Source organism: Felis catus, chromosome A2 (genome assembly GCF_018350175.1).
Source record: "Felis catus isolate Fca126 chromosome A2, F.catus_Fca126_mat1.0, whole genome shotgun sequence".
Taxonomy (NCBI): Eukaryota; Metazoa; Chordata; class Mammalia; order Carnivora; family Felidae; genus Felis; species Felis catus.
The window spans coordinates 63,437,123-63,449,337 of NC_058369.1; the positions used below are offsets into that span (position 1 = coordinate 63,437,123).

At 50.1% G+C, this 12,215-nt stretch overlaps 1 protein-coding gene across 1 annotated transcript in view; it reads left to right on the top strand.

The window, feature by feature from the left end:
• The window catches only part of ABCA13 (ATP binding cassette subfamily A member 13), a 396,806-nt gene that overhangs the window by 42,841 nt on the left and 341,750 nt on the right, over positions 1 to 12,215 (top strand). Inside the window, exons 4-7 of the mRNA XM_045052108.1 lie at positions 3,254 to 3,408; positions 3,604 to 3,632; positions 7,035 to 7,198; positions 8,983 to 9,113. Of these exons, the coding sequence (XP_044908043.1) occupies positions 3,254 to 3,408; positions 3,604 to 3,632; positions 7,035 to 7,198; positions 8,983 to 9,113 (479 nt within the window). The remainder of the gene's footprint in view (positions 1 to 3,253; positions 3,409 to 3,603; positions 3,633 to 7,034; positions 7,199 to 8,982; positions 9,114 to 12,215) is intronic.

The window sequence follows — 12,215 nt, forward strand, 5'->3', positions numbered from 1 at the left end:
TTTCTCTGGCTGGCTTGCTTTACTGAGTGTGATATGTTCTAGTTCCATACAGTGGAATACTACTCAGCGATGAAAAAGAATGATGTCTTGCCATTTGTGACATCATGGATGGAACCGAGGGTCCTTGGAATCCTTTCATATGAGGCGATGACAGAAGTAATAAGTGCTTTCTTGTACTTGACCCCACTCGAGGTGAAGGCCACCCTTTAGGAGATGAGGTTTCTGTGGAGTGTGACAGAAGGTGACTGGTGACATCCAGCATGTGGCTGGGCCTGGCCCTGGCCCTGCTGTGTCACTGCATTGAGTTTCAGCAAATCCATGTAGATTCTCTGGGCCTCATCCTTCGTGTTTAAGTGGACTGTGTCCTGCAAGGCCTTGAATTGGTTTTACTCACGTGTCAGTGTTGTTGGATCTGTTCTGACCTCATGGCGGGTCAAATGACCGTGTCCGAGGGAGGGATCAGACACGCTTTGATATTATCAAAGCAGGCAGATTTACCGGTTGACAACTGTTACTTCGTGGTCATGGTGTTCTCTAATTTGCAAAGTGCAGGAATTGGGATTGGACGAAATCTCGTAAACTCTGTAACTCTCTAATCAGGAATAATGCCCCCCAGCTTCAATTTTTTTTCCTCCTGGATGTGCTAAATGTGATGGGACACCTGATCCCTTCAACACACTCCCAGCAGCTTGTGAAATGATTTCCTATTTTATTTTAAGTCTGTTGTGCCTTACTGATTAAAGATAAATTCTCACTGGGGGCGCCTGGGTGGCTCTGTCAGTTAAACATCCGACTTCGGCTCAGGTCATGATCTCACAGTTCGTGAGTTCGAGTCCCACGTTGGCTCTGTGCTGTCAGCTCAGACCCTGCTTCAGATCCTCTGTCCTCCTCCCTCTCTGCCCCTCCCCTGCTCTCTCTCCCTCAAAAATAAAAAAAAAAAAACATTAAAAATATAAGAAAATAAAATAATAAACATTGAAAATGAAATGAAATGAAGTCAAATGAAATCAAAGGCAAATAAAAACCCAAAGAGGGGTGCCTGGGTTGATTGAGTGTCTGACTTTTGATCTCAGCTCGGGTCTTGATCTCAAGGTCATGAGTTCAGGCCCCACATTGGGCTCCACACTGGGCGTGAAGCCTACTTAAAAAAACAAACAAACAAACCCAAGAAAATGTTTGTCACAAACGTGACAAAGGGATACTATGTTTAAAGCCTAAGTGGACAGTGGACATCCCAATGGGAAATGGACAGCGGCCTGAATATCTGGCCCACTGCTGGTCCCCTTGGAAAGGGGTCTGTGACTTCTGTCCTGGTGTCCACAGGGCATCATGAACGTGGGCCTCAGCAACACCTCCCTGCCCCACCTTGTATAGCTGTCCTGCTCTCCAGGGGCGGAGGCCCCCCTTTCCACCTGGGGCGGAGGCCCCCCTTTCTGCCCTGGACATCCCGCACCCTGCCTCTCCCCAAAACCCCTTCTTCATGGTGCCTGAGATTTGTTCTTTCAGACGTGTAAGATGTGCAGACATGGAAATCACCACGTGGCCAGCCCTCGGTGTCTCTAGGGAATGGGGGGGGTCGCCCTGGGAGGGGCTGTCCCTCTGGGGTCAGCAGTCAGCAGCCTGGTGTCAAAGCCTTGGAAATACAGAAAATAAAGTGGGTGTGGCAGCACACCCCACACTGAGTTCTTTAAAGGCTCACAGGGATGTATGTGAGTCTGTCCATCTCCCTCTTTCTTTGTTTTCCTTTTTTTTAATGTTTATTTATTATTTTTGAAAGACAGTGAGACTGAGCATGAGCAAGGGAGGGGTAGAGAGAGAGGGAGACACAGAATCCGAAGCAGGCTCCAGGCTCTGAGCTGTCAGCACAGAGCCCGACTCGGGGCTCAAACTCATGAACCGTGAGATCGTGACCTGAGCCAAAGTCAGACACTTAACTGACCGAGCCACCCAGATACCCCTGATTTCTTCTTCTTCTTTTTTTAACGTTTATTGATTTTTTTTTTCAACGTTTATTTATTTTTGGGACAGAGAGAGACAGAGCATGAACGGGGGAGAGGCAGAGAGAGAGGGAGACACAGAATCGGAAACAGGCTCCAGGCTCTGAGCCATCAGCCCAGAGCCCAACGCGGGGCTCGAACTCACGGACCGCGAGATCGTGACCTGGCTGAAGTCAGACGCTTAACCGACTGCGCCACCCAGGCGCCCCATAATGTTTATTGATTTTTTGAGAGAGAGAGAGTGTGCACACAAGCAGGGGAAGGGCAGAGAGACAGGGAGACACAGAACCTGAAGCAGCTCCAGGCTCTGAGCTGTCGGCACAGAGCCCGACGTGGAGCTCGATCCCACGAACCGTGAGATATGACTTGAGCTGAAGTCAGATGCTCAACCGACTGAGCCTTCCAGGTGTCCCCACCTCCCTCTTTCGAAGCCTGCCTGTCCCTTCCACCTTGTCCTGGTGGACCCTACCTCCCCCCACAACCAGAGGTCTCTTCTAGAATTGAAATGAGACCCCATTGTCCCTGGTGAAGCCTGTCCCAGCTCCCCCTGGTGCCCACGCAGGGTCCTGCCCGTGACTGTCATGTGGCCACATGTGTCCACACCATAGACTTCCCTCTCTTGTTCCCTTGTCTCTCCCCCTCTCCTCTCTGTCTATCTCTGTCTCCCTGGCTAACCCCTCAGCCCCTTCCCATCTCTGGGCCTTTGCACGTGCTGTCTCTGGCCGATACGCCCCTGGACCCCAGTCTTCCCATCACTGGGCCATTTCGTCTTTCAGATGTCAGCCTGAGAGAACAGGAGAGGGGGCTTGGCCTCCCCCGGGCCTGCTTGAGTGCCCTCTGGACAGACTTTCCACCCCTTCCCCGGCGGCTCGCCCGGCTGGCTAAAGCATTATGGGGGGGCGTGCCTGCTCACCTCCCTCCCGTGTCCTCCGCACTTGGGGCCTGGGCCGGTCATGGAGACACGGTCCCCACTCCCTGTCACGGGGCGTGCTGAGCGAGGGAAACACGTGGGACCACCAGTAACCAACCGTATACAGTGGCTGAGCGTCACAGATAACGGAGAGATTGATGACAACGTTCTAATTTTCAATTGGAAGGTCAAGGAGAGAGGGTCCTGCAGGGCAGGTGGGTGGAAGGGTACATGCGTGCCAGCTTGGTGGACGTCGTGTGGGCACTCGGTGTTGAGCCCGCGAACCCCGAGGGAAGGGGGCCCCGTGCAGAATGATGTCCATGGTACTCATTCCACTTATTTCAAGTTCGTCCAGGTTCTGGGCTGCAGCTGGCCGGCCCGGGAAGGTCAACGACCTGGCCTTCCTGGAAGAGGTGCGGGAGCTCGCCGAGGAAGTTTACGACGTGATGGACAAGGCAAAGATCTTACAGGAACTTTGGGCAGGAAGATCCAAGGGCCCAGGCAAGTTCGTCTCTGAGTGTCCACCCCCGACCCAGACCCCGGCTGAGCGTGCCCCACGGAAGCTGAGGACCCAGAGTGCCCTATTGAAGCCCTAATTCCCCTTCCTGCCCCAGGGGGTGGGGCTTAGAAGGAGGTGCTCAGTACATGGTCTCTGATCACTTACTGAACTAATAACTGAAATCTCTTTTATCGTAGATTCTTCTCATGGCTCCAGTTTTTTGGCAGTAAGTATTTTAACAAGAATTTGAAACTTAGTCTCCGGACACATAGTGGTTAAGTTCAAAGCACTGGTTTTTATTTTATTTTCGAATTCTTCTTTTTCTTTCTTTTTAAAAAAAATTTTTTTTAATGTCTGTTTTTGAAGGCAAGAGAGCATGAGCGGGGGAGGGGCAGAGAGAGAGGGAGACACAGAATCCGAAACAGGGTCCAGGCTCTGAGCTGTCAGCTCAGCCCGACATGGGGCTCGAACCCACGAACCATAACATCATGACCTGAGCTGAAGTCAGATGCTTAACCAACTGAGCCACCCAGGCACCCCATCTTCTTTTTCTTTTTTTAAGTAAACTCAACCCATAAAGTGGGGCTCGAACTCACAACCACTAGATCAAGAGTTGCACCTTCCACCGACAGAGCCCATTGGACACCCTTGGAAACTTCTTTTTTTCTTTAACTTTATTTATTCATTTGAAGAAGAGCATGTGAGTGGGGGAGGGGCAGAGAGAGAGAGAGAGAGAGAGAGAGAGAGAATCCCAAGCAGACTCTGTGCTGTCAGCACAGAGCCAGACTCGGGGCTTGAACCCATGAACCGTGAGATCGTGCCTTGAGCCAAAGTCAAGAGTCAGATGCTCAACCAGCCGAGCCAGCTGCGCACCCCCAAACACTTCTTTCCAATGATTTGGTTCAAGGTTCAACTAGTCCAAGGTTAGGTTTTCACATCCTATGTAGAAGCCGTATGGTGAGACAGCCAAAGTCAAGTTATGTTCTCAGGCGAGACTCTGGGCCTGGGGAGAGCAGAAGGTGAAGGTTGGGGCCCTCAGCAGTTGGCAGGTGACCCGCAACAGGTGGCTTTGTCAGATGGACTTGAAGTCCCTCTGCTCTCAGGTTTGAGATGCGAGTGTTTGACATGTCCCTCTGACTCGTTCTGGGCACACAACCCTGCAAGTAAAGGGACTAGTTTTGTCTCCAGGACATTTGACACTATCTGGATGCACTTTGGCTCCCCCCCCCCTCCGCCCACCAAGGGGGAGGGGTCTCAGGACTCCGAGACAAGCACCGTGAGCCTGTGGGAGACTCCGCCTCACGGTCTTCCTCCAGCCGCACTCCAGCCACCAGCGTAAGGGTGTGCAGTTGGCCCATTGAATTTCACGGGGCTTGGGTGTTTTTTTTTTTTTGAAGTTTATTTACTTATTTTTTGAGATGGAGAGAGTGAGTGAGCAGGGGAGGGGCAGAGAGAGAGGGAGAGAGGGAATCTCAAGCAGGCTCCGTGCTGTCAGAACAGAGCCCGAGTCGGGGCTCGATCCCACGACCCTGGGATCATGACCTGGGTAGAAACCAAGAGTCAGACGCTGAAGCGACTGAGCCCCCAAGCGTTCCAGAGCTTGGGTATTTTGTGATGACATGGGAGGGGAGGAAGGATCCGTCACACAAGGGCTATGGGGACAAGGCGGGAAGGTGGCCATGAAGACAGTGCAGGATGAGTGGGTGGGCGTCCTGGGAGGCCGGGGGGAGCAGCTGGACAGGGAATACGTGGAACTGAACTCACTTTGGCGTGGCAGTCACCACTCCAGCTTTAGCGGAAGGCAGGCATGGGACAGGTAGTCTGTAGGAATCACAGACCCGCCTACGTTGGGGACGGGGGCAGTGAGTCGCAAGCCAGGGCCTCCAGAGAGGGCAGGAGGTGGCCGGCTGGCTTGTCCTTCCCACTGAAGAGGCCCGGAGGCCCAGGCCCCCCCCCCCCCGCCCCTTGGCCAGGGGCTTGCAGCTGTTGGGGGTTTACTGAGAACAGCACCAGACGCCGTTGGAGGGTAGTTGTAAGGCTCCTCTGGGGGTGCGGGACCCTGGGCTGGGCCTGCTGAGGGCCGTGCGGGTGCAGAGCACAGACGTGGGTCTGTCCCCTCCCAGCTGCCACCCGGGGGGGGGTATGACTCCCCTGGGGGGAGCCTAGTGGCTCCGGGATACTCTGGTTTTGGCTTTGCCATTGCTAGCGTGCAGTATGAGAAGCTCGGGCATCTAGAATGATCCCAAGTGTCTGTACCACGTGCCAGGCACGAATGGGTGCTTCTGGACAGAGCCAGCCATCCTGTTAGAGTTGGAGTTTGCTTCCTGTTTTCCCCACAGACCCTTTTCTCCTTGCAGTCCTGCCCTGCTGTTCCAACCTTCCCTGCTTTGGTCACAAGTCTAGTTTTTACTTATTTTTTAATTTTTACTTTTTTAGGTTTATTTACTTATTTATTTATCTATTGAGAGTGCGCGTGTGTGCGCATGTGGGAGGGGCGGAGAGAAAGAATCTCAAGCAGGCTCCACACTCAGCCCGGAGCCCGACTAGGGGCTCAGTCCCTCGAAATCACAGCCTGAGCTGAGACTGAGAGGCGGTCGGACGTTCAACCGACTGAGCCCCTCAGGTGCCTCACAAGGCTGGTTTTTAAAGCGGCTGGTTTATGCCTTCAGTGAGACGGATTCTATGTCACTTCACCACACTGTTGCCTGGGGAGGAAACCCTTCCAACTTGCACCCACTGGAATGAACATCTTTAATGGTTTCCCTCCATGTTTCGTAAAGTTTCATTCTTTCTTTAGTCATCCCTGTACCCAACACGGGGCTCGAACTCACCACCCTGAGATGAAGAGTTGCCTGCTTTTCCGACTGAGCCCTCTGGGCCCCCCTCATTTGTTTTTTGTTTTGTTTTGTTTTTTAATCCAGAAGAAACATCTGGTCCGTGGTTTCTTATTCCCTGGCTGGTGTTGTCGAAAAATTCCTTTTTTTTTTTCTTAAATTTTTTTTAATGTTTTTATTTATTTTTGCGACAGAGAGAGACAGAGCATGAGCAGGAGAGGGACAGAGAGAGAGGGAGACACAGAATCGGAAGCAGGCTCCAGGCTCTGAGCTGTCAGCACAGAGCCCGATGCGGGGCTCGAACCCACAGACTGTGAGATCATGACCTGAGCCGAAGTCGGATGCTTAACCGACTGAGCCACCCAGGCGTCCCTCCTTTTTTTTTTTTTTAAGTTTATTTATTTATTTTGAGGGAGAGAGGGCACACGTGCAAGCAGGGGAGGGGGAAAGACAGAGAGAGAGAGAGAGAGAGAGAGAGAGAGAGAGAGAATCCCAAGCAGTGTCCACATGGTCAGCATAGAGCCTGATGTGGGGTGTGAACTCACGAACCGTGAGATCATGACCTGAGCTGAAATCAAGACTCGGACGCTTAACTGACTCACTCAGTGACCCCTATTTTCACACTATTTAAACTCCTAACCCAACGGACAGATTTTCAAATCGTGTCTGTTCCAAATAGTGACATACCGGGCACTAGTCTCTACGGCCAAAGTTTTCAGCAGCCAACACAGCCCCACTGTTTGGAACAGTAAAAACACGGAAGAGGGAAACTCTTGGTATTGTTTTTCTGTCAGATGGATCTCAATAAGACGGAGGAGGTGATCTCGAAATTGGAAAAGCTCCACCAGCAGCCCCACATCTGGAATTTTCTACGTCTGCTGCCGAGACTGTATGCCCACGACACTGGCGTCACAGACCGCATCCACACGGGGATACGCCTCCTCCAGGCAGCTCTGAAGTAAGTGCAAGAGAAAAATTGAACCAATGACAGGTGTGTTGGGTCTTTTCTCCTCACCTTTTTCACAGGGAAATCTATATCTCTGGGAACATCTCTTGTTTGATACAAGAAAAAATCCAGGATCGCGGCGTCTTGAATTGGCTGGGACTCTCGCCTCCCTGTGGGTGCTTCTCGTCTACCTGTGTGAATATTTTATCAAGTGCAGTAATGTTGTCAGAGCCTACTCCCCCGCGATCGAAGCAATTTAACATTACATCATTAACGTTTCCTATATTCCTGTAGTTTTAATTGTTATTATTATTATGACGTAAAGATTTTATTTGTAAGTAATCTCCACACCCAATGTGGGCCTCGAACTCACAACCCCAAGACCAAGAGTCACACGCTCCACTGATAGGCCAGCCAGGCACCCCTTTAAATGATCATAAAAAAATTTTTTTTAACGTTTATTTATTTTTGGGAGAGACAGAGTATGAACGGGGAGGGGTAGAGAGAGAGAGGGAGACATAGAATCTGAAGCAGGCTCCAGGCTCTGAGCTGTCAGCACAGAGCCCAACATGGGGCTCGAACCCAAGAACCGTGAGATCTTGACCCGAGCCGAAGTTGGATGCTTCACCGACTGAGCCACCCAGGAGCCCCTCATCCCTCTTTTTAAAAGTTTATTTATTTATTTTGACAGAGGATTGGAAAATTCTAAATTTGGACACGGCTCTCCAAGTTGTTATGAAGGCGTGTTTGTCCATGTAGGACAATGGAGCATAGATTTGACAGTTTGTTGGTTTGATTTATAGCTTTTGTATGTGACTAGAGTGGGTATGCTTCTACACGCATCCTTGCTCTGAGCCCTGAGTGTGTTAGCACGGGCAGTGAGCGGGCTCTTTGGAGACAGAATTCCAAAGTAGAGGTTACTGCTGAATGTTGTTGAACCCTATCACCTCCGGCATTCCTTTTGCTCCTCTGTTCTGCTTTGGTGACACAATACCAAGAAAATCTGCATGAAGCATATTCATTATACTTCAGTGATTAAATAAACCCACAAAGAACAACTACCATTTAAAAAATTTTTTTTAAATGTTATTAATTTTGAGAGAGGGAGAGAGAGAGAGAGAGAGAGAGAGAGAGAGACCGCAAGCAGGGGTGGGGCAGAGAGAGAGGAAGGCACAGAACCCCAAACAGGCTCCAGGCTCCGAGCTGTCAGCACAGAGCCCGATGCGGGGCTCGAACTCACGGACCTTGAGATCATAACCTGAGATGAAGTTGGATGCTTAACTGACTGAGCCACCCAGACACCCCCAAGCTTAATTATTTGTAATTATACTTACTATAATTCCTTATAAAATATAGATATTTAAAGAATAAAATCAGCACAATTTATGTGTGGGTTCCCTGAAGCCCCTTGTTCTGTGAAACAGGCTGGTGACCACTGATCGTGCCCCTGACTTATTCAGACCACAGGGGCACCCAGTGGGGGATGGGGTACACGGTATTCCAGGAGGGCACCTCCAAATTGTAAACTGATGATCTGAACGTGAAGCAGCCCGCCTGCCTGCCCATTTGCTTTGCTGAGATGACAGTACTTTGGACCCTGGCCAGCCGTGCCAGGTGACCATTAGTCCCCAGCCCAGGGCGTGTAGGGTGGCATTTGAAGCCACAGTGAATGCCTGTGTGTCAGTGGTGGGCCACATCCCGCAAAGGGCTTTGACCTGGCTGGCGGGCAAGTGTGAGTCGGTGCAGCCCCATGTGCTGAGCTGGCTCACGTCCCTTTGTTTTTATTTTCGTTGCAGTTCCTTGGCAACTTTGGAAGATCTAGACTGGCTGCCACTCGACCACAGGTTTTCCACCGTTTCCGAAATCGCGCTGAATGTGACCCTTTCGATGCTGACGTTTCTGCAGGAGCGGGGAGCGGCCACCCCTGGTAGGTGGGCCTGAGAACTCGTGCAAAAATTCGTTTCCCTAGTGAACTTCGTCGATAGCCAGCACAGAGCGGAGATGCTGTTCAAGAAACGACTTAATGAAAACGTCAAATGCCAAAGGATCCCATTGTTTCTGTTAATAAAAGGGAGAAGGAGACTGGAAATTTGGAACTCCGAACTGCATTTGACTTTCCACCGTTGAAATTCTGTGGCCGTTGCAAATACACGGGCTAGTTTTGATTAGGAAATAGGTGATCTTAAGATTCTTTCTAAAAAGATGTTTATTTATTTTGAGAGAGAGCGAGTGAGTGACTGGGCGAGAGGGAGAGAGAGGGGGAGAATCCCAAGCAGTCTCCAGGCTCAATGCGGAGTCCACATAGGGCTTGATCCCTCAAAATCATGACTTGAAATCAAGAGTCGGACGCTCAACTGACGAGCCACACAGGTGCCCCTAAAATTCTTTTCTTTGACATCCTCTAAGGTTAGATCTATCCTTCGTTCTGTGATTTGAATCTTTCCTCTCTCCTCTGCTCCTATTTGGGAGAAATATTTGAAAAATAGTGAGGCTGACGAGAAGAGGCAGGGGGATGTGGATTTGGAAAGCCCACGAGCTGAATGAACAAACCCCTTCTGCAGGGGAAGGGATGGAATTACTTGGCTCTATTCTTGACCCATGATATTCTTTCTTTCTTTTTTTCATTGAATGTTTATTACACTTAGGGGTGCCTGGGTGGCTCAGTCTGTTGAGCATCTCGATTTCAGCTCAGGTCACGATCCCAGGATCATGGGATCCAGCCCACGTCGGGCTCTGTGCTGAGCATGTAGCCTGTTTGGGGTCCTCTCTCTCTCTCTCTCTCACTTTCTCTCTCCCTCTCTCTCTCCTGTCTCTCCCTCTCTCCTCTCTCTCTCTGTCTCCTCTCTCTCGTCGCTCTTTTTGCCCCTCCCCTACTAGCACGTGTGTGCCCTTTCTCTCTCTCAAAAAGAAGTTTTTGTTAGAAAAAGAATATTTAGTTTATGTTGACAAATAAAGTCGTGTGTGTTTAAAGTGTACAGTGTGACAGTTTGAGACACGTGTACATCGTGTAGTTAGTACCACAATGGCATTAGCAAGCCCATCTATCACCTCCCATAGTTAGTTACCTTTTCTTTGGTGATAACACTTACGATCTCTTAGCAAATTTCAAGTATACAATACACTGTTATTGATTAGAGTCATCTGGCTATACATTAGGTCTCCAGAACTTACTCATCTTATAACTAAAAGTTTGCACCCTTTGACTGGTATCTCCCCATTTCCCCACCTCCCAGTCCCATAGGCACTATTCTACTCTGTTTGGCGTATTACTTCCTGAATTGCCAACTGGACCTGAATATTTTACTTTTAGTTATCTTTTTCTCTTTCTCTACTTCTGTTTCTGTAAGGGAGACTCATGGAGCAAACTGTGGAGTTATAATTTGTACATTCATCTATCTGTCATTCCTGTACCCATCCACACATTCATCCATTCACCCACCTGTCCACCAGGTGGATACCCAACCATCTATCCACACATCCATCCATCCATCCATCCATCCATCCATCCATCCACTCATTCTCTCCTACAGTAAATGCTTATGGAGGATGTTCTATAAACCAAACACCATTCCATGAATGGGAATAAAAAACTGGATAATACATGGTTCTTGCAACAGGGAAGTCATGTTTAATATAGGAGACAGATGTGCCAATGAAGAAAAAGCAAAACCCAGAGTAGGGATCTGCATCTTTCTCAGGAAAAGCATCAAGGAGATGTTTTTAAGGATGAGTTCTACTTCACCAAAGACATGAGGAAGCATGGCCACGAAGAATTGTATGTGAAGCTCCCCGTGTATTTGATGTTCAGTGTTTCTGGGGTCGTGGGTGATGGTAGGAGGTGATCCAGAAAGAGACCCTGGGCCAGATCACAGAAGAACGCTGGATCAGCAGTCAGATATGCTTTGTGGAGAGATATTCCTGGCACAGATATGAGAGCTAGGTTGGGGGCAGGCAGGCCTGGGGCCAGGAGCCCAGGTTCCTGTTCTCTGTCTGCCCCTAACTCTTGAAGTCTATCTCCTGACCTATGTAATGAGGTAGTTACACACAGATTTCTAGCCCTTCCAGACTTCTCTGGCTCCTTGGAACAACCCAACAGGACGCCCTCCATCACCCCAGTCACACCCAGGTTTTTCCCTGTTGCTGGTGACTCAGCGTAGGGAGACCCCTGCCCCCAAGGAGAGCTTCTCTGCGGCTCTGCAGAGTAATTCTGATACATTCTGAGAGCAGGAGAGATTAGTGGTTACAGCTCAGGGTTGGGGATCAGATCTGGGTTTGAGTCGTGACTAAATCGAGCAGTGTGACCCTGCGTGGCTCTGGATGTCTGCTTCCTTACGCCCCCAAAGAGGATAATATTACTGCACCTGCCTGGTGTGCTGTGTACAACTCACCTGGCGACGAAAGTGCCCTAGATACGTAACAAATGCTAGCTTAAAAATCTCAGAACCAGACTGTGACCCCTTTTATGCAAAGACAGCCAGACGGAGAGTGAGGAGTCTTGGATTCCTGGGGTCTGTCTTTTTTCAACACCTTCCTAAAGTTCCCCGTGGCTGGGCCTGTTTTGTAGGCGGCAGGACTGGGCCTTTTCCGTTGACCCACAGCGTCAACTTAAGGGCACCGAGAGGTCACGCACCTGAGAATGGTTTTGTGGTCCTTTGCACGTGTGGACACTGAGCAGACGCGTGTTGATCGCGGTCTGAAGTCGTCTCGCGACGGGATTTCAGGTGGAGGCTCACCTCGGAACTTACAAGCTTTTGTGTTTGCCATTGTCAGGCCCCGCTCGCAGAAACTATGTCAAGCCTCGGGGGGCGGGGGGGGGGAGATCTTGGAATTATATTTCGGGCATGCCATTTCCAGGTGGAGGTGCGGGATCATTTGGGTACCTAATGGGTTTTATTTATTTATTATTATGTATTTATTTAAATGTGTATTTATTTTTGGGGCGCCTGGGTGACTCAGTCGGTTAAGCGGCCGACTTCGGCTCAGGTCATGATCTCGCGGTCCGTGAGTTCCAGCCCCGCGTCGGGCTCTG